Source organism: Seriola aureovittata, chromosome 2, assembly GCF_021018895.1.
Source record: "Seriola aureovittata isolate HTS-2021-v1 ecotype China chromosome 2, ASM2101889v1, whole genome shotgun sequence".
Classification (NCBI taxonomy): domain Eukaryota; kingdom Metazoa; phylum Chordata; class Actinopteri; order Carangiformes; family Carangidae; genus Seriola; species Seriola aureovittata.
In genome coordinates, this window is record NC_079365.1 from 18289641 (window position 1) to 18310199 (window position 20559).

The following is a 20559-nucleotide window of genomic DNA, read 5'->3' on the forward strand; positions in this document are numbered from 1 at the left end:
CTAAAATAAATTCATCACAAAAACAAAACAAACAAAACCCGCTCACAAGTGAACTAGCTAAGCATCAACATATTATAATAACTTGTGCTTCATAAAATATTTTCCTTTCAAAGCATAAAAAATTTTGGAATACAACAAATACGCTATATAAATAAAATTCACTCACATCATTGTGGGGTGTGAGCCAGTTTGAACTGACTCTCTCAGCTGACCACTTCATTGTGTGGCAAAGACAACAACAATAAGCATGGACACACACTAAACACAATGTAGTCAAAACATTTTTTTTTTTTTTTTACAAAGAAACAATTTAATGTTAAATAGAAATATAAAAAAGACAATAGAGAAGAAATCTATTTCTGAAAACTACTTATTTACAATTTGACTTTTTAAATTTGCCACAAGTCCCTGTGTTCACATAGAGCTGGTTGTTCTGACCCCTGCTGGTCACTTTGAATTTGGCCTTGAACAGAAGCCGTGTCTTCATTTTTCTCTCATCAGTCATCAATGGTTGGCAGCCAGAATGCCTGAAAGATGAAAGAGCATTTCAAATTTAAGTTACCCACACGAAAGACTCCTTATTTCATGTTATAAGCTTGAAAGTCAATCAAGCACCGCCTACAGTTCTATCAAGTGTGTACAGTTTGAGGCAGGACGGGAGAGTAACACAATAATAAAACTGTAATACTGCGAATGAAAACAAGAAACTCGAAGTCGATGAACTGCACAGTTAAGCAACATCAACATGTTTATCTGCCTAACACAGTTTAAAAAGCAATTAAGAAAACAACTCCCTTCGTCCGCACTGCTGCCCCCACTCACCATGTTGGAGCAGGCACTTGCAAATGTCATGAACTTGGGGTTGAACTGCAGGCAGGTAATTGGTCCTGTGTGCTTCCCATCTAATAAAGCCACCTTCATACCGCTCTCTGCATTCCACACGTGGATCTTTCCGTCCTCCGAGCCTGAAATAAACGGACAATGAAAATAGTGGATGAAACAAGGACCAGCATTGTTACATGATGGCTAAGTCCAGCATTATTTTGAGCAATGCCTTTATTTGTCAGAGGAATGCTATTGGTGAGACATTTCATAGATTGACTCGCTATACCACTAAGCATTACATTCTTTTGTCTAAATATGCAAAATATTTGCTCTGCAGCATCTTTTTGATTCGGGAATCAATTTTTGTACTTCAGAGTGACTTTAGAACAATTCATAATCAAATACCTTTAAACTTTTTTGGGATGAAATAATGCATGAAACTATTTACAACAGTGAAACAACAACAAAAGAGAAATGGCAGGCTTAACTTACCGATCATAACGAACTGAGAGTCAGGAGTGAATGATGCCTCCAGTGTTACACCTTTACTGTTGTTGTAGCCCTGTGGGTAAATGAACAGCACCATCCGTGAAAATGAATTATTCTGTGCAGAATGGTGATTCAACAGTGAACACTAGTATATACAGAGAAAACATATTAAAGACAGCATTTGGTGGGTGTGTAAAAGGCTGTGTATCATTTTAGTAGTCATGTTATCTGGCTGCAGGAAATGAGTATCCACCTTCAAAACAGTTTGCGGTGGTGTGTGAAAAAAGTGGGAGAGGCTTCCAAATAATGTGATTGCATTACAGTTCGAACCAGATTTACCCGTAATTATTGATGTTCTTCTTCTGTGTGCTCTAGTACTCCCAATATTGAGTTAATGACTGAAAGTAAGTGTCTGTTGTTTGCTGTTACTTAAAGTTATATCTTGTTAAGTTTGCCTTGTTAAGTTTCACCCCATTAAGTTTCATTGTCTCTCATCACAGTGTGATGAGAGACAGTGTGATGAGAGACATTTCTGACATTGTCACAATAATGTAACTGACTGGAGGAAGTATAAGTTAGCTGTTGTCATTTTTCACATTTTTAAGTTGAATTAGTATAGTCAATATTGCTGTGAATGGTTAATAATCTTGTTGGGGGAGAGTTGTGATGTGAGGACGACATTATGTACTACCCTGTTTGACCAGCGGGTGTTGACATTGAACTGTACGTAAGCTGGTCAATTATAAAATGTGGAGTTTGTTTCTGTGAATAGTAATATTTACATTCATAAATTGTAACTCTAGGTTACTATTTCTGTTACTGTTTTTGTTAAAGGTAGGCCTTACAATGCCTATTCATATATTTTTATATCAGAATTTCTTTATTAATATTTCAGTGGTTATGTTCTGTTTCTGTAAAGATGCCAGTGCCTAATGGACAATGGAACAATAAACACTGCTGGAACATAACGCTGTTTGAGAAAGAATTACGTCTCATCTTCATTCTTGTGTCCTGACCGATACACCATTCAGTTTAGACGAGGTAGCCCTATCCTTTCACCTCACAAACAGTGGGAAATTTTTCAGATCCTCATCACTCTTTAAAAATATGAATGAAAGTCCCATAATTGCTTCACTTTTTAAATCTGCTGAATTTAGTCACCGAACAGGTGTAATTTGACCGGGTGTGGGTCACACTGTTCTAACTGTGTGATTTAGACATGTATCTGTCTTTGTGTTTTAGTTTCAAGTAATTGATACTACCATACATAGTGCATGAAGATGAGTTGTCTCTTACCCCAAAGGAATGTAGCACAGCACCCTTAAAAGCATCTAAGATGCGAAGAGCCCCGCCATTAGTAGAAAGAAGGATTAGTTTTCCATCGTTGCTAAACTTCAGCCCTGTCCACTCGCATGTCCGATCATACTGGAGCTTGAAGGTTGCAAAGGGACCCTGTTGACAAGAATGATGATGACTCTTTTGCTTCTATTAAATTGTGGTTATACATTTAAAATTTTAGATAAGACATATGAATGGTCTCTCTCACACACATACACACAAACACTTCTTGCCTTGTCAAATGACCGCAGGTCATAAAGTTTAACCATCTCTGAATTTATTCCAGCGGCAAAAATGAGACCCTCTGGATCAAAGGAGCACACTGGCTTCCCCTGCAGGTGCATCAGACCCTAAAAGCGACAGATCAAAAGTCAGTATCAGCTATATCCCTCTTTTACAATTTAATATTAGATATTAGAGCAACCCCAGTGGGTGTTCACCAAATTACAAGAAAAGATACTTACCTGGCAGTTAGGTGACCGGAGATCCCATAGTCGGATAGTTTTGTCTAATGAGCCAGAAATAAATGTGTCGTCCACAGGAGACATGGAGAGAGATGTCACTCTGATAACAAAAAACAAGGGGAAAAATGAGGATACAGCAACTTCCAACTTAGACAGTAAATCAAATCAAGGTAGAAAACAAAGAAAGACGGGCCAGCATAAATCCAGTCCTCACCTTTTGTTATGCCCTGGAAAATAGCGGATGTATTTGTTGTCATGAAGGGACAGGTACCGGATAGTATCTAAAGGAAAAGAAGCAACACCATTAACATTAGGAAGAAATCTGTCATGTCATACATTAAGAAAGGATAAGCACAACCAAGATGGCATTAAGAACATACAGTCAATTACGGGCAGGTCTGATGAGTTGACTCAACCGTGGGCAAGGCAGTCACTTGTACAGTTAGCTCCTGTATGGGGCAGAATCACAGACCCTCAAACTGTACAAACAACTACCTCAGACCAAAGTGAGTAGTGTGCTCCTCATGATCCAGCAGCTTTCCACAGGGGAATGGCATCCTTTAAAAATCAGTGTCTCCACAGTCCAATATAATATAGTCTACTATAACTTAAGTGCCTTCTCCTGCATAACAATGAGGTGATTCAACTGTCTGAATATATGCAAAATGCAGGATGAATACCTCTAGGCTACTTGTTTTTGCCCTATCTTACCATTATCAATGCCTCTAATGACTTCCTATTATTCATGATCACACATATAACATTATCATTACAGGTAGGTACACACACACAAACACTATCACCTTAGGCACAAACTGAAATTTATTAATGTCACTATTCATTCATTTAGCCCCCCCCCCCCAACCCAAAAAACCCAACAAGTTTTTGTGCATGAACATACCATCGATTTTGTTGGAACTGTAGACCACAGTGTTTGCAGCATGTGTGTATCTGATCAGATCCACTCCATACTTTTTACTGTAGAGGGTCCTCTTGGGTCTGCCATAAATCAGAGCAAAATAAGCATTTAAATCAGCAATAATATAAATCTGCTCTGAAAAATAATCTCATCGTCTTTATGTAATTATTACTTAACATTTCGTAAGAATACAACACAGATTCAAGTTACATCCTCAATGGAGAGTTACTTGCTTCCTTATTTTACATCTCCATGTATCAAAGACTGTGCTGTGACATTTTCTAGCCATATAAATACAAACAGATTACTGTACGGTTGCATTTACAATTATGTACATTATTGGCTGTTTTTCCTTACTAACTGATTAACTTTTTACTTTTTTCTTCACTTGGGAAGGTGGGGCCAGCAAATGCTTTACATTTATGCTATAATAAAATAAATCAGTTATGAAAATGTTGTTAAATAATTGTTGGTGATTCATTTTCTGCTTATCAGCTCATTGTTTCAGCACTAAGATGCAACTACACTATTTTCATTACCAAAACCCATAATTCTTCAGTTTACAATCACACAAGAAAAGCAGCAAACTATCACATTTAAAAACCTTTAACCAACAAATGACGAAAACGATTTATTTCTCATGAAAATGTCCATCGACTAATCGATTAATTGCGACAGCTATATTCAGCACTATTTGTTATTTTAGCCTTATCAAAATTATCGATAGATTGAAATAGACATGTTATTTGTTTACATAATAATAGCTGTGCTGTTTTACTAATATAATTTTTGTTTTTTGTCAACTCATACATACCTAATAATTGCTAACGTTAGACTATTTAATTGTAAAACCCTCCTCAGACATTTTAACAGATCAAGGACTACTTCTGATAATATGATGAACACACCGCATGTTACTTACTAGCATATAAGATTAGTTACTATAGACTGACAGGATTAATGCTGCAGGAGTTTTCAAACTGCATGCATACACGGAAATTTCACATTTCATACAATCGCTGTTGAGTATTATCGCAGTGCAGCAGGCCTCGCTAGTTAGCACAGCAGGTAGCTAACGGCAAAAACAACACAGTAAAATTTGCAGAAACCGCACTTACTTTCCCTCTTGACAGTCGTACAAGACCAAAGAATCGTCATCGCTGCTGGAAATAATTGTTTCTCCGTTTGAACTGAAGTCGAAGCAGTTAATTTTGTCTGAGTTTTCTCGGAACACCTTAGCAACCCTGAAGCTCCGCAGCACATTGTCCGTGAGCTTCATGATGGCCTGTCTGTCTCTGAGGGGAAGCAGGCCCTCGTTTTACACTTTAAACCGGCTTACAGATGTAACTTGTGGTGCTTTGTATATATATATAAACTGCAGCGGTTCTGTAAGTTATTTTAGAAGAAGTATAATTCAAAAACAGCGACGAAAGCCCGCCTGTGATACTTTTGATCCACGGGAGGGAAAAGCACCGCCTTCGACACGTCGGTGACGCGCATATTCATCACCAACCACGCGCACTGGTTAGAAATCACGCGATATGATAGATAGTTATCGCGATAATTGCATGTAACTAAGCAACAAAAAATAATGACCAGCTATTGCCAGTGACTTAACAACACAAAACTTAATTATCTTGGCAGGTTTTGGATAAAATTGTATTTTTTTATTGTCTTTTTCGACTCTGTCGATATCACCGAAGCGGACAGGACCAGAGTAAGTTCCGCATCCGCTCCCTGTGTTAGCAGGTGACCCTCTGGTCCAGCACTTTCTGACACATTTAGCAGTTCGTGTTGTTCGGCCTGCTCTACTTTCTGCCAGCTTCTAGGTTGTGCTCCAGGCAGGAAAATGTCCGCGGGAGAAGCGCAGAAGAAAATAACAGCAGGAGTTGTGTCCCCACTGAAAGGGAAGTCTGAGGTATGAACCAAGCGTGACTGTTCTGTCAGCAGCCTGAGTGTTTTTGTTGAATGTCAGGAGAGTGAACATTTGCTTGGATACTTCAAGAGATCGACAGTGACCATGGTAACATACAAATTCAGGCTTAAAGTTCAGATTCGTGTCGACTTAAAATTGAATCCTCATGTCATCAGTTCTAAAATAGAGTTAAACTTTAGAGAACGTTTTGACCTGTAAACATATTCCTGAACAAGCCATTATTGCGCAACGTTAATGAAAGAAGTTGACTTTCTCCAAATGCTTGGTGTTTTGACCAATCAGCACTCCAAAAAAGTTATCAAAATAGTTTCTGATGAATTTTCTTTCGATTGACTAATCAGTTCACCTCTATAGTGTTGTTGGTTTAACAAACAAACTTTTCAATTTTGTTTATTTTAGATTTTGGGCTGTAGGGCCAAGCAATATAGATAAAAAATTCTTTCAGGATAAATTTGATTTTATATCACCATAACAATAAATTGCATATAATGCATTTTTTCTGGAAAATCTATTGAGTTATAATAGATAAAGTAACCTGATGTATGTTTTTAGACTTATCTAGTTCATGAAATACCAGAAAGATCAGAGTACTTCATCACAATAATTTTCACTGATTTGAAATATTGTCCACTTTGACCTGATTCAACCAGAGATGTAAGACTTTCAGCTGTCATAAACATCATTAATGCTTCACTGAGTACCATATGTGGTTTTCAACAGCATGAATGCAGGTGTCTGCACAGCAGTGAGAAAATACCTGCATTTAGTGTGCTCATGAATTCAGTTTAAACCAGTTTAAGGTTGTTTTACACTGAATTTAGGCTTGGGACCCTTTGAACTATTCCACAGCATGAATGGGTCCAAAGTCTGTTGGATACTGTGCACATGAATTTCATCACTGTGTTTGATTTTATACCAGCACTGAACTAACTTCTGGTATCACTGACTCATCTTTTAGTTGTTACCTAGTCTGTGGCAAAAAAAAATGTACAACTAAAGAAACAGTGCACAGCTGGGTGGCTTCGATGTGTCCCGTGCTCTATTCAAGTCAATCATTACACATAGGGTACACAACCCCAGTCAGTGTCTGGTCAAATTTTTGCTACACTTACTGCTGAGCTGGAGCACACATAACAGGCTTCCACTGGAATCCTCAGGCTTTATATCCCATTTACAACTTTCACAGGTAGGCAGATGCATGAGTCTTGAGAAAACACAGTTTTATGGGAAATGTGTTTACTGATTTATGGCAATTATCTAAGCAAGATTTTGGTTGATATAAACACAAAACAAACCACTAGGCAAAGGTTTGTACACTTCCTTTTCAGCCTTTAGAAGTAAACAGTTAATGCATGAAGAAAATATCAATTTATGTGGGTAGAAGAGGTATACGACAGCCCCATACACTAGTGTAATCCTGAAGTCTTCAGATTTAATTAGTAAGGTTTTAACTGAGCTATCAATCATTTTAATGACTGAACAATTTTTAGTCCATGCTGTCAGTTAGTACTGCAGAAATGTTTGCATTCTTTGGAAAAGGATTTACTTGAGAGGTAAAAGTGGCCTTCAACCAACAAAAATGATTTGTGAGTAACTGTAGAATATTTGACCTTTCCTCTCATCCTTTCAAGTCGTATTCTATATGTGTGGTCTTTTTTTAAAATAACCTGCTTTAGTGCTAACTGTCCTTATACACTGACACCTGATTTTTTTCATTCCTTAGGCAGTTTCTGCTCAGACCCAGTGAAGTGTCCATGGCACGTGTTCTTTCCTTGTTCCGACCTCAGCCTTTTCTGGCCCTTGTGGGCAGGAGGAAACCTACATTGTGCAAAATGTCAATGGACTCACGGGCACGCAAGGTGTTTGTAGCTGCAGTGGAGGCTGTGCAGCCAGACACTGTGGTGCGGCAGAGTATAGAGCGCAAGGAGGACTCAGTCATTATCAATGGTCAAAAATTCACACTGAAACACAACCTGCACTTGGTTGGCTTTGGAAAAGCTGTACTGGGTATGGCTGCTGAGGCAGAGAGGATAGTGGGGGATCACTTAGTGAATGGAGTCATAAGTGTGCCACATGGGATTCAGCAGACATTAAAGCAGCATGGGAAAGAGTAAGCAAAAAACTTTAAGAGTTAAACAACTTGAAATATTACACAGAAAAACAGATAAAGTGTAATAAAATTTCTCACTTCTATCACAGTCATCTGTTGTTAAAAGAAAACAGTCACATCAAAGTAATGGAGGGAGCCAAACACAACTTGCCTGACTCTGATGCCCAGAAGGCAGCTGAAGGAATCAAACAGTTAGCCAGTGAACTGACAGAGAAAGACTTGCTACTTGTACTGATTTCAGGTAAACACATCACTTCTCTTAATTCTGATTCTTAACAAAATTATACCTTAAAATGTAAATTCAACTAAAGGTGATTCAACTCTTTCTAGGTGGAGGTTCTGCGCTTTTACCTGCACCCATCCCACCAATTTCGTTGCAAGAGAAACTGGATGTTACCCGCAAACTTGCAGCTGCTGGTGCCACTATTCAAGAGCTGAACACTGTACGTCGTGCCCTTTCTTTCTTAAAGGGTGGAGGGCTTGCACATTATGCTCACCCTGCACAGGTAATGTACTTTTATTTTTTAAACACTTGTTTGTTGTTAAGAAGTCATTTCAGCACTCTGCTTTGAATGTCACCCCTCTGAACCCTTCACAGGTGGTTGCACTGATACTGTCTGATGTGATTGGAGATCCTCTGGACTTGATAGCCAGTGGCCCCACAGTCCGAAGTGAGGTGTGGCCTGAGGAAGTTTTGTCAATCCTTGAACAGTACAAGCTGTTGAACTCTCTACCAGCTTCAGTGAAGGATGTCCTTGGGAGACCAAGTCCCCGGTGGAAAGAGAACAAGGATGAAATAGAAAAGGCAGAAAATGTTCTTAATGCTGTTATTGGCTCCAACAGCGTCGCCCTCAAGTGCGCAGGTCGCCGGGCCCGAGAGCTAGGTTTCCGCCCTGTTGTTCTGTCACCAGGAGTGTGTGGCGATGTAAGGTCAGTCTCCAGACTTTACGGCCTCCTGGCCCGCTTTGCATGCTGTCAAGAGGAACCTCCTCCTGAGATTGCTGCTGAGGTGCTGAGGCTAGGGCCTGAAGTAGGTGTGGAGAGCTGGGACCTGTGCCGCACCATGCAGGTCTTAGATGAAGGGCGTACGGAAGGATGGGGTGCCACGTGTCTGTTAGCTGGAGGTGAGCCCACTGTGGAATTGACAGGAAAGGGTCAAGGTGGTCGGAACCAGGAGCTGGCTTTGCGAGTTGGACTGGAGCTGAGAGGCCTGCAGCTCCCACCTAATGGTCCTGTCTTCCTGAGTGGTGGAACTGATGGTCAGGATGGACCCACTGAGGCAGCAGGGGCCATTACCGATGGAGGTTTGTATGAAGAAGCACAAGCACAGGGGCTGGACATCAACAACTTCCTTACTAACAATGATTCTTACTCATTTTTTTCACATCTTTCTGCTGGGCAACATTTACTTGTACCTGGCCTAACCTGCACCAATGTGATGGATGTGCACATGCTACTTATTCCACCGATTCCCATTAACATAAGATAATTCAAAATTGGATCCTGCATTTAAAAAGTACTCTATCTGGTTCTCTGACTTGGCATGGTATGAGGTTTTTCAACTCAACATTTTTTGCCCATGTCGGGAAAACTGTGCATAGACCTACATGAGAGAAGGATTGGTATTCCTATATGAAAATCTAACAACCACAAAGAATAAAATTGGGATGTAATTTTTGTTATCAGCATTAGAGGTTTTTCAGCAGGGAAAAAACTAAAAACTGGACTTAACGCAAATCTTTTTTTTAATCACAGCAAATTATGTTTTACAACACAGCATAGAAATAACAGGCATCAACAACATCAGTATTTTCAAGTACATTACACAAATGTAACATCAATCAAGCTGTTTGCACGACTTGCAAAGTTCATTATCTTCCTGCTTTGCTGCTGGTCTCTTCAGGTACGTCAAGGTACCTAATATATGCTGATCATTTTGTTGTAATAATTTATTTGACAAATACTATGTACATCATTAAAGAGTTCTATAAATACACAATGCAGTATATTGTCTTGTACTACAGACTTGCAGCTACTGCTATAACAATATAACATGTCGGTTACAATAGTTGACTGTAGGTTGGCTCACGTGGAAGTACATACACTATTCAACACCTCTGACATTTTCATGTTTTATTACTGTACATCAAATCACAGTGGATGTAACTATTATTTTCACAAAGATTAACATAAAAAAATAATGTCAAAGTGAAACAAACTTGTACGTACTGCATACAAATATAAAAATATAATAGTTGTGTTCACCCTTCTCAAGCAAAGAGGCACCTTTGCCAACATTTATGGCCTTGAGTCTACCCAGAATGGATATGTCTGTGTCAGCTTTGCTACCTGGACATTGCACTTTTTCCCCCAGTCTTCTTTGCATAGCTACTCTCCAGTAACACTTTCCAGTAACATGGGGATTGGATGAACAGCAATTTTCAATTCCTCCTGCTAATCCTGGATTGAGGTGTGGACATCGATTAACAGCCAATCCTGTGTCCGACTGAAAAATAAATCTTCTCCCAAGTCACAGTTGTCTTGCACACTGAGGCGGGTTTTTCTCTGCAAGTTTTCAGTATATTTCTGCATTCATTTGCTCTCTACGTTCACAAGCCACCAGGGCCTGTTGCAGAGAAGCACCCCCACAACATGCCACCATGCTTCATGGTAAGGGTGTTGGGTTTCTGGTGAATTTGATAGAGTATAGAGCTTGAGAAGGGTTTTTTTGAGTGGCAATAAAGCTACAGGTTGTGACGCATCCAGGAAAAAAAAAAATCATAAAATCATCTGACACTTATTACACATGTGATTTATATTCAAATTGTGCACTTTGGATGTCATAAATTGGATGAATATACTCTTGCTTTGTACTTAATTTTAATCAATCTGTAGAGATTTGTTTTCACTTTGACACAGGTGTTTGCTGTGAATTAATGTATGAAACATGAAAAAGTCAGAGGGGCTGAATACTTAACACAGGTATTCTGTCTCCCATTAAGTGCATGCAACACCCCTTACATGTTAAGACAAACAATGGTGTTTCAAATTTACCAGAAAAATCATGGAAGATGTACAACACGAACTGATTTTCATGGATTTGTCTTTAAATAGACCATATGGATTATTTATCAAATAGAAGTGATGAAAATGATCCTGTCCACCGTAAGGAATCTTTAAAATTATAACTAGATGTGCACAGCACTCGCCATCATCATACACTAGCTCTTGCTGGTGCAATTGCAATTCAGCCTTAACATTCAAAAACCTGTCCATATCATCCTGCGTGTCCTGACTTTAAAAAATCATGTACCTTTTTCCCTTCATACATCATTCAAGTCAAGTACAATTACTTTCTCTTGCTTGTGGTCTTGGGATGGAAAATTTCATATCTGCTATCAAAACAGCGTTCTTAAAGCATTCTCAACTCACATGCAAACCCATCAATATTTTTCACATTTGTACTAAAGTCTCTTGAAAGAAATGAAAAAAGTTGACGATGAAGCCGAACAGGTTTTATGCAGAATAAAGTCATTTTCAATGAGCAAAGTTGATAGTCCGAAATAAATATGTTACAGCACTATATGTGCAATTTAAGGGATATAAGTGAGACATAAAATTTCTCTAGGCAGTCGCCATAAGGTGCATCCATCTTGAATACACTGAAAAGTATCATTTTCACAACTTGGGTGCAGTCAGTGTCTCTGGGAGATGTTAACTGTCCAGGTCTCACTTGGATAAAGTCCACAGTCCAAGCCCATTGTCCTGTTAATCTCGATGAGTCTTCAGAGTATCGCCTGCTTTACTTTCCCTGCAAGAATAACAGAATGTTATTGCCAACAAAACAACCAAAAAAGAAAACAATGAGATTAATGCTATTTCAGTACAATAAAACATCTGTAACACTAATACACATTTTCACCCAAGCATCATCAGTGATATGATGGTAATAAATGTTGCAGCTTCAGTTGAGAGAACATAATTACAGTGTCTCCATTCAACTTCGTAACTATACTGAAACAGAGTATCAGACAGAGTCAGGAAGGTAAGCCACTTGCTTGAAGCAGCATGATGCTTTAACACATACCATCCACTCAGGTGAGGTGCTGTGTCAGGTGTGCCTCCGTTCTGCCCAGTCCCTGAACATCAACACAGACAGAGATAAAGCTAATGTGGCTAGCACGAGTTAAGCAAGCGATATGGATAAAGACAAAGAAAACTCACCCTGTCGGTAATACATATCGTTCACTGTATTCCCGTAGACTTTCCATGCAAAGTGAATTGCGACAAGACTAAAAATTAACCAGCTTAGTAAAATCTTAAATATGGAGACTCTCATATCGTTGGCGAGCCAGTCGTCCACAAACTCGGAGAGAAACGATAAGCAGCTGTCAGCGATGCGGGACAAAAACTCAAAGTCCCACGGTTCCTCCATAGTGTCCGATTATCCAGCTAATGTGGAAACAACTGGGTGAACTTTGTGTCCGTTGGGCCGTTTAAAAAACATCACTTTGGCTATGTAGCATAAGACATCCTGGTCGCCATATCTACCGTTACGATGCTTATGAGTGGATTGGGTTGAAGAATCGGACATGACGTAGTTTACGTAGCCCCGCTACCTCACACGTAAACATCCTTCAGAAATACTGTAATTTTTTTCTTTTAGCTAAACTAGGTGTTTAATTATTGTCTGACAAGACTATTTAAGTCTTTGGTGTTATACACACCATTACTACATTTTACAAACGAAAAGTAATTAACTATTACCAACATACAATAGCAAATTAGCTGTCACTGCTTTATCCCACAGCAGCAATGCCTACGCAAACCGTAAGGGAAAAAAATAAATACAACGTAACTTTTTTCTAGAAACGCGTTTTCTAGAGGCAGATTCCACCTTTATATGTATTTTTGTGACCACACACATGTCTGCTGTATGGCACGAACGATAAAATGCGTGTCCGGGGCGAAGCCAACGTTTAAATCACGCACTTCGACACAGTTTACTGCTCCTCTCTCCCGCTCAGCTGCGGTAGCTATAGCATGACGAGGCAGTCGCTGCCGGCGGAGTGCATTTATACGATTCAAACGTTGGTTTCGCCTCTGGCAAACATTTTATCCCCCCGGACATAAAGCAGACCCCTGCCAGATGACAAGAAAATTAATGAAGACGCAACCTGCTGCTGGATAACCGATAAAAACAACGCGTCCACTGTTCTCCCTAATATTTCCATAGGGAACGTTATGTGAGCGCTCTGAATTCAGTGCGAACGCTAAGGCCACGATGGGTCTAATTAGCTCGTATCTACGTTAGCTACACGAAAAGGCAAGTGGCCAACCCTGTTTTATTGTTTTGTTACAGAAAGTCATACAATTCACACATGTTAAATTGGGATAGCTTTAAATAAAAACTTAACAATGTTGTGTCGTTTATGTTGTATGTTTAACTCATCCAGCAAAAAAATTATGTTACAGTCTCGTGCAGTGCATCACATTTTCTGTCTGGAACGTCACCCTGAGGGGGCGGGACTAGCCTAAGCCAGCGAGTAACCTGATTGGTCAACTCAGCTTGTCATGAGAGATTCCGGATGTCTGCTGTGGTAAGAGGAAAATTTGTTTTCTGCTCCTCATTCTTGACAGCCTGTTTGCAACCGGGCTCCCGATGAAAGTTAATGTAGCAAATTAGATATTTAACCCAACGTTTTGACGGCACCAAAATCGTAAGTTTCAATGATAAAGTGTCTTTATCTGTTTAATTTTAGTTGACCACGATTGCTTGCATTGCTCACTGTTAAGCCAAGGCCATGAAATTGATCTGTGTGTGTCGCTTGCTAGCAGGCAGTGTTAGCCGTGTAACTATAGCCAACATTTACTGAGCTGCATCGGAATTCACAGTCAAACATCTATGCTAATGCAAAAGTAAGATTTCTCGACGGCGTGCACATTAGCAGAGAAGCTACCATTAGCTTCATAAGTATCTTAAGCTATTATTAGACACACGTTTGCTCCCTAGCGTTGGAACAGTTACTTTCGTCTCTCCGTCCAACCAACTGTCGTTTATCTGTAGTATAGCATTAACCAGCCTGCTGGAAGTTGTAATCAGTCTGAAATTCCACAGTCTGTTCGGCATCTTGGAGTTGTCATCATGTGACCCTGTCACTGGTCCATTATGAGTGCTCCTATTCATGAGATTTGAGATGCGTGCTCTCCCAAGGTTCAGCTACAACCATTGCATTATATTAGATATAAAGCTGTTTGTTTGAAATTGTTTGGTTATAGTATGTTTTTATTTAATCTCCAGTGACTGGGATGGTATCATGGAGAGAGACAATCATCAAGAAGGAGAGGCACAGGGAGTGAAGATTTGTGATTCACCCTCAGAGAGCAATCCACCTGGTGAATAAATTATATGATCTTTCATTAAAGCTATTTTAATTTTTAACGCCCATGCCTTCATTTTCATCACTCATTTCATAATTTAATTTTGTTTTCATCTTAGCTGACACCTTGGCAACTTCTCTTTCCCTCTTGGGCAATCACATGTTTCCTGACCCTGTGGAGAGAAACAACGGTACTACTGTTGTGAAAGAGGAGCCTGCAGATTTGCACCTGTCGGATGTTACAGCACAGGAGCAGAGTCTGGACGCAGAGCACGTTTCTAACCAGGTAAAAAAGCTAGAGACTGAGGCGGCAGAAAACTCTGAGTGTCAGAACAATGAATCCACCGAGACAACTGAAAGAGGAACTGAGGATGCTGCCATAGACAATGACCAGAGCGATTCTGGAGAGTTTGTTGTAACAATGTTGGCCAAGGCCAAGCTGGAGGAGCAAGGTATAGGTGTGAAGGGAAGGTCATCCCCCTTGCTGGAGGCAGGCACCCAGGAGTCTCCTTCATTTATGTCTCATCGTGATGAGGATGTGACAGCTGACAGCTGGCGGCAGCACAGGAAGCATGTTTTTGTGCTAAGTGAAGCAGGCAAACCCATCTATTCTCGATATGGCAGTGAAGAGGCTCTGTCATCCACAATGGGAGTCATGATGGCATTGGTGTCCTTTGTCCAAAGTAGCGATAATATCATCCGCTCAGTCTATTCAGGTGAGAGCTTTTGTGTGATTTCTTTTTTTTTTTGTGATATTATTGTGAATTTCAACTGGGTATGTCACAGGTGATCAGACATTTTCAATTCTCTAATATGACAGCAAGTGTAGAAATTTTGCAAAGGACTTTGGGAAGAGGTGGACAGCAGGCTGCAGTACCTCTGACTTGCTGTGAAGGGCAAGATAATTATTGCCAATTGACAACAAGTGCTGTACAAGTGAGAGAAACAAGTAAAAATTCATGCATTTAGAGTATTGTTTTACAGTCACTTTGTATTGATTTGTATTTATTATTAAATATAGCGTTTTATTTTGGACAATATGCTAATTTCCAAGTCTGAAAGATGTACAGTATTTTTGAGTGCAGAGACATTGAGTATTGGGGGGTGTACTTAGTTGTCATTTACTGATACCTTCAGTATGATCTTTATTTTGCTGATGTTTTTTCTTCCTTCCATCAGAGGAGCACACTGTGGTGTTCTTACAAAAAGGGCCCCTAGTGCTCGTGTGTGTCTCCAGCAGTCGTCAGTCTGAGCAGCAGCTGCGTGGAGAGCTCCTCTACGTATACTATCAGATCATCAGCATGCTCACGCAGGCCAGCATATCCCGCATCTTTGAACACAAGAAAAACTACGATCTGAGGAGACTCTTGGCAGGCTCAGAGAAGATCCTGGACGGCCTCCTCAACCTGGTAGATTCAGACCCCAGCTTCCTCCTCGCAGCAATACACTGCTTACCCCTAGCCTCCTCTCTCAGGGACTCTCTCAGCCAGATCCTGCAGAAAGCTATCACGCCCAATCTAGTTTTCTCCATCCTCATCGCCAAGAACCAGCTGCTCACCATCGTCCAAGAGAAGACCGTCATCGAGGACACCCGGCTGGAGCCTGCTGACGTCCACCTCTTGCTCAACCTCATCGGAGCCTCCTCTGCCTTTCAGGCTGGGGAGATCTGGACTCCCATCTGCCTCCCTCTCTTTAATCCTGACTGTTACTTTTATGCATACATTTCTTACCTGGACCCTCCAGAATGCACTGTTTGTTTGCTGCTGCTCTCGACAGACAAGGAAGCTTTCTACGCTGTAGCTGAGTGCAAGAGGAAGATAGAGGAGGCCATGGTGGCTCAGAACTCCCTGAGCCTCATTGCCAAAGCCCAGTCATACAGCGTGAGCCAGGTGGGCGTCTCAGACCTCAGACACTTCATGTACAAGCCCTTTGATGTTCCAGACAACTACCGCCAGCTCACTCAGTTCACCAGGTGTGTGTGTGTCTTTGTGTGTATCTGTCATTGTCTATGCAACAACACTAGGGACTTCTGAGGCGTCATTGGTGCTTTATGTTTAAAAAGTGAACAACAAGTTATTTATTTTGTGCTTTTATAGAGTATTTTAAATTGCACTTAATGTTAGGCAGTGAAATAAATACCTGAGAAAGTATGAAAGCCCGTCTTAAAAAAAAAAAAAAAGCTAAGTGTGGTTGGTGTTTACAAATGTGTCCTGTTTTATATTAAGTACCTCAGATTAAAAGGGTTTCTGAAATAGGGCTACCAGTTACAAGGGCACAGAGAATTAAAAACTGTAAGAATTTCAAATTGTATTCCACTAATCCTGACGTGTCACTTCGCTTATCTCCTAATGAGCTGAACTGAAAGAATTAGGTGTCCTATTACATGAGTCAGCAGCCAGTCGAAACCTTGAGAATAAAAGTGAAATTATGCAGATAATCATAGCGCTACACTTCAAATAGCAATAACACATTTGTTTACTTGGCACTGTTCAGAACAAGGGTACAAAGAGCAAAAAGTCTCCCTTTTAAATAATTTTGGAAGCTGTGTTTTGGCATTTTGCTGTGTAATTTTTGTCCCATCAGATTCACAAATGAATAGTTTCAGTGATTTAAAAATTCATCACTGTAGTCCTCATGTCTCTGTATTATTGCATCACTATATATTTTTTTTTTTATCAAAGAACCTTATGTGACTTTTCTGTCTGTAACCTACGATTTGTTGCCGCATGTAGCCCAGAGATGGAGGCGCCGTACAGCAGTGAGGGGGAGAAAATGAGACTGCTCGACCTTTATCGTTATATGCACAGCCGCATCCACAGCACCTCACGACCCCTCAAGCTCATCTACCATGTCGCTGAGAGAGAAACTCTGCTAGCCTGGGTATGTAGCTGTGGTTATGGACACATTTATAAGATGTACTCAGGAAAAGGTTATTCAGAGAAATCAGGTTATGTTGGTAAGTGGACAAATTTGTGTACATCCACTGTAAATACATGCATACATGCCGCAGGTCAGTAATTGGATTCCTCCCCCACACTGATCTTATTACCTCTGCCAAGGAGGTTATGTTTTCACCCATGTCTGTTTATTTATCAGCAGGATTACTCAAAAGTACTTAACCAATTTGCACTGAACTTGGTGGAGGGATGAGGAACAGGCCAGGGAAGAACCCATGAAATGAAATAGTCCAAGTTGATGTTTTTAAATGTTATGTTTTGTCCGATCAACAGTCCACAACACATTACTATTATACATGATACCAAAAAGCATCAAATCATGATATTTGAGAAGCTGGAATCAATATGTGTTTAATTTTTCTAGCTTTTTTAAAAATATATATTAAAGTAAATTCTGAAATTCCTGACAGCTGACTAATCAATTATTTGACTAATAGTGGCAGCTCTACACAGTCAAATATTGAATGATGGAGTTATTTAGGCTTATAGAATCTACTTTGTGTTAGTTTAAGTTTAATTCAGATTTTGGATCGGATTATCTTGAACATGAGGACATATACTCATGTAATCATCTCTCCTTTCATAACACCTCTTTGCTTCCACAGCAGTATTTTTATTCATTTATTTTTTCTGAATTCTTCATCCTCCACATTCGTATGTGTAAAAAGCCAATTAGAAACTCCGTTATGTATATACACGGCCAAGAAATCTGCATTCTCCAGCAAGATCTAGCTGGGGAAATCAGGTTTCTCAAATTCCCTACCCTGATTATGGAAACTGGGTTTCTCATTTACATGACGTTTAAGAAAACAGCTTACCGGATGGCAGACTGTAACCCAGTTACTAATGTGCATGTGCATACCCGAGTCACAAATTGTTGCAGTTTCTTTTTTTGATCAGTTTGATATCCTCACCTAAATTGTCCATTTTCCTCTCCACTGTAGGTCACAAGTAAATTTGAGCTGTACACCTGCTTCAGTCCTCTGGTGACAAAGGCCTGTGCTATTACAGCTATCACTAAACTTCTAAGGTGGATTAAAAAGGAGGAGGACCGTCTCTTCATCAGATATCCCCCGAAGTATTCAACCACCCCAAACCCCAGCAAGAGCTCTCGAGGTGGAAAATCTGACCAGCAAGACTCCACAGACAACGGCTTCTTGTCTCTTCTATAGGACTCTCTTATTGCTACAATAGTGGCGGCTCTGCCTCATTCAACAATAGTTTGTACACTGGTTCCAAGATATTTTTGAACCCTGTTTTGACACCTGTTGGACTTGACAGACATTGACTACTGGAATCAAACACTACATTTTACACTATTTAAGAAGGAATGATCTCTTTGAAGCTAGTATTATTTCCTTACCTTAACAAGAAAGCATGTCATTGCATCACTGCTTTCGATCAGAAACAGTCAGGGCAAAACAGCATTAGTACGTTTTAAATTGAACTGTGGTAGAATGTAATTGCAATGATATTTAAATGTTTTTATATTGTTTTATTACTGCAACAAGAGAGAATATTTTCTTTCTTGTGTAAGTTAAAATGGGGTGAAAAATGAACTTAAACTACCTTTCTCAGACTAGTTATAACATATAGATTTTTTTTTCATGATGACACAAAAACATCCCAATGTTATGAAACTGGATATGCAAGTATCGAAAGTATGTTGTGTTTTTGGGCTCAGCATAAATCGGAATAACAACTGGAACTGCCAGACCAGTGATGAGCCGTCGTGTGTTATGATAGTGCATGAACAGACAAATCTATGGATTGGTTGCACATCCCTGCGGCACAACTTGAAAACATGGTGTTGTTTTATATCCCACTAATGTTTCCACTCAAATTTAAAACCATCAGGTTTCATTCATATTACATTTTGGGCTGAAAAAACAAATAGGATATCCCAGCCTGTTACACATTATCACTTTACATAATCAATATTTCCATTGTTAGTGTTTTCATTGATAGAAGTCAAACCTTGTCAGTCTGGAAATCATCTAAGCTAAGACGATGCCTCAGAGCTCATGCAATGTTTTTCTGCAGATACTTCTTGTACAATTATCAGCTGACACCTGATGTAGTGAGTTCAGGTACTTCTCTTTTTGGATAATAGTTTTGTAAAGATGGTCTATAAACAGTAGCCTCATCCCTGTGTCCTCTGAGGAATTTCCTGTCAATTCAAGTCTTAAGAGTATGTCTATAGTATTATGAAATAAATCCCAGGTTGCACAAATGTACACTTGTCCTAATGAAGTAGAGATGTAGTGAATAAGCTTCATTTATTATCTACCAGATGACAAATTAACATTAAGTAATGCTTGATCTTGCAGTTCTGTAATTTACATAATAATGTTCTAGGAGTTTTCCTGGTAAGATCTATTTAGTTTGGTATTAATTGTATCAAAAATCAATGCAGTTGGTAGATTTCCAATGAATCGCTTTGTGTAATCTACCAGATAGTACCTGTACAATTAGTACAAAATTACATAGCTCTTTCCAGGAAACACCATAAGAATTTAAAACGTAAAATAAAGGGTTACCAACATTTAATTGAGACTTTGAATGACATGTCATTCATCAGTGTCATTTGTTGTGTCCAACTTAAACACCCTAGCCTAACTGAAATAAAAATGTTTGGTGAAGTGTTACCCAAAATTGTATCAACCAAAAACTAAAACTTCCCTTTAAATGTTCGACAAAGTGTTAACACTAGAAGTACACTTGCATCAAAGCTGCTTACAAGAATGAAGTTTTCTATTATGTAGAGCATTAGAGCAGCTGTTTTCATTGGTCCAATTAATGTGATACAAGTTAACAGTGGCTGATGAACCCCAAAAATAGTTGATATATACAATATGGTCACTTGACATTTCCTTCCTGACAAGTTAAATGTGATCACCTCCACAATGTATTATGGGATAACATGGGAAGCTGCAAAGGTTAGACTTACTGTAAATTCTGCCTTTTAAAATGGGTCAAGCAGTCAAACAGTCCTGATGTATTCATTTTAAAAACGTGGGTGAACTTTACCTTCATGTTCTCAAATCTTATACTTCGATTCATCCTTGACTTGAGGGAAACAAAGATGCTACGGTGCGATGAACTGATCTGTTACGAATCCTTAAAAATGACACATACACA

At 39.5% G+C, this 20559-nt stretch overlaps 4 protein-coding genes across 6 annotated transcripts; 2 read left to right on the forward strand and 2 right to left on the reverse strand.

Moving 5' to 3' along the window:
- Nucleotides 1–268: 268 nt before the first annotated feature.
- wdr82 (WD repeat domain 82) lies at nt 269–5523 on the reverse strand. The gene is made up of 9 exons (XM_056394518.1): nt 5154–5523; nt 4018–4115; nt 3331–3397; nt 3117–3216; nt 2886–3002; nt 2611–2766; nt 1318–1387; nt 823–965; nt 269–527 (listed from the first exon to the last, which is right to left on the reverse strand). Exons 1-9 carry the CDS (start codon nt 5312–5314, stop codon nt 498–500), a joined length of 942 nt encoding a protein of 313 aa, XP_056250493.1. The 5' UTR covers nt 5315–5523; the 3' UTR covers nt 269–497.
- Nucleotides 5524–5638: 115 nt separating this feature from the next.
- On the forward strand, nt 5639–10080 carry glyctk (glycerate kinase). 2 transcript variants are annotated; one of them, XM_056394515.1, is made up of 5 exons: nt 5639–5953; nt 7695–8081; nt 8171–8322; nt 8412–8587; nt 8680–10080. In XM_056394515.1, the coding sequence occupies exons 2-5, from the start codon at nt 7726–7728 to the stop codon at nt 9568–9570; spliced, it is 1575 nt and encodes a 524-aa protein (XP_056250490.1). In that variant the 5' UTR covers nt 5639–5953; nt 7695–7725; the 3' UTR covers nt 9571–10080. The 2 variants fall into 2 exon arrangements, with proteins under 2 accessions (XP_056250490.1, XP_056250491.1); XM_056394516.1 differs by lacking the exon at nt 5639–5953 and adding an exon at nt 7040–7157.
- On the reverse strand, nt 9809–12724 carry tcta (T cell leukemia translocation altered). The gene is made up of 3 exons (XM_056394529.1): nt 12306–12724; nt 12169–12220; nt 9809–11892 (listed from the first exon to the last, which is right to left on the reverse strand). Exons 1-3 carry the CDS (start codon nt 12514–12516, stop codon nt 11850–11852), a joined length of 306 nt encoding a protein of 101 aa, XP_056250504.1. The 5' UTR covers nt 12517–12724; the 3' UTR covers nt 9809–11849.
- Nucleotides 12725–13560: 836 nt separating this feature from the next.
- Nucleotides 13561–19974, forward strand: mon1bb (MON1 secretory trafficking family member Bb). 2 transcript variants are annotated; one of them, XM_056394568.1, is made up of 6 exons: nt 13561–13681; nt 14383–14477; nt 14581–15177; nt 15641–16433; nt 17194–17341; nt 18363–19974. In XM_056394568.1, the coding sequence occupies exons 1-6, from the start codon at nt 13656–13658 to the stop codon at nt 18588–18590; spliced, it is 1887 nt and encodes a 628-aa protein (XP_056250543.1). In that variant the 5' UTR covers nt 13561–13655; the 3' UTR covers nt 18591–19974. The 2 variants fall into 2 exon arrangements, with proteins under 2 accessions (XP_056250543.1, XP_056250550.1); XM_056394575.1 differs by lacking the exon at nt 13561–13681 and adding an exon at nt 13688–13801.
- Nucleotides 19975–20559: the final 585 nt, after the last annotated feature.

What these genes read in the sequence shown, in the direction of transcription:
- wdr82 (XM_056394518.1), bottom strand. Translation starts at nt 5,314, where the DNA reads ATGAAGCTCACGGACAATGTGCTGCGGAGCTTCAGGGTTGCTAAGGTG. An exon ending in TACGACTGTCAAGAGGGAAA is followed by an intron (nt 4,116 to 5,153) that starts GTAAGTGCGGTT and finishes GATTTATGGCAG; the next exon opens with ACCCAAGAGGACCCTCTACA. An exon ending in TTTCCAGGGCATAACAAAAG is followed by an intron (nt 3,217 to 3,330) that starts GTGAGGACTGGA and finishes TTTTGTTATCAG; the next exon opens with AGTGACATCTCTCTCCATGT.
- mon1bb (XM_056394568.1), top strand. Translation starts at nt 13,656, where the DNA reads ATGAGAGATTCCGGATGTCTGCTGTG. An exon ending in CTCAGAGAGCAATCCACCTG is followed by an intron (nt 14,478 to 14,580) that starts GTGAATAAATTA and finishes TTTTCATCTTAG; the next exon opens with CTGACACCTTGGCAACTTCT. An exon ending in CAGCTCACTCAGTTCACCAG is followed by an intron (nt 16,434 to 17,193) that starts GTGTGTGTGTGT and finishes TGCCGCATGTAG; the next exon opens with CCCAGAGATGGAGGCGCCGT.
- tcta (XM_056394529.1), bottom strand. Translation starts at nt 12,516, where the DNA reads ATGGAGGAACCGTGGGACTTTGAGTTTTTGTCCCGCATCGCTGACAGC. An exon ending in CGATATGTATTACCGACAGG is followed by an intron (nt 12,221 to 12,305) that starts GTGAGTTTTCTT and finishes GTTGATGTTCAG; the next exon opens with GGACTGGGCAGAACGGAGGC. An exon ending in GCACCTCACCTGAGTGGATG is followed by an intron (nt 11,893 to 12,168) that starts GTATGTGTTAAA and finishes TTATTCTTGCAG; the next exon opens with GGAAAGTAAAGCAGGCGATA.
- glyctk (XM_056394515.1), top strand. Translation starts at nt 7,726, where the DNA reads ATGGCACGTGTTCTTTCCTTGTTCCGACCTCAGCCTTTTCTGGCCCTT. An exon ending in TTAAAGCAGCATGGGAAAGA is followed by an intron (nt 8,082 to 8,170) that starts GTAAGCAAAAAA and finishes CTTCTATCACAG; the next exon opens with TCATCTGTTGTTAAAAGAAA. An exon ending in ATTATGCTCACCCTGCACAG is followed by an intron (nt 8,588 to 8,679) that starts GTAATGTACTTT and finishes AACCCTTCACAG; the next exon opens with GTGGTTGCACTGATACTGTC.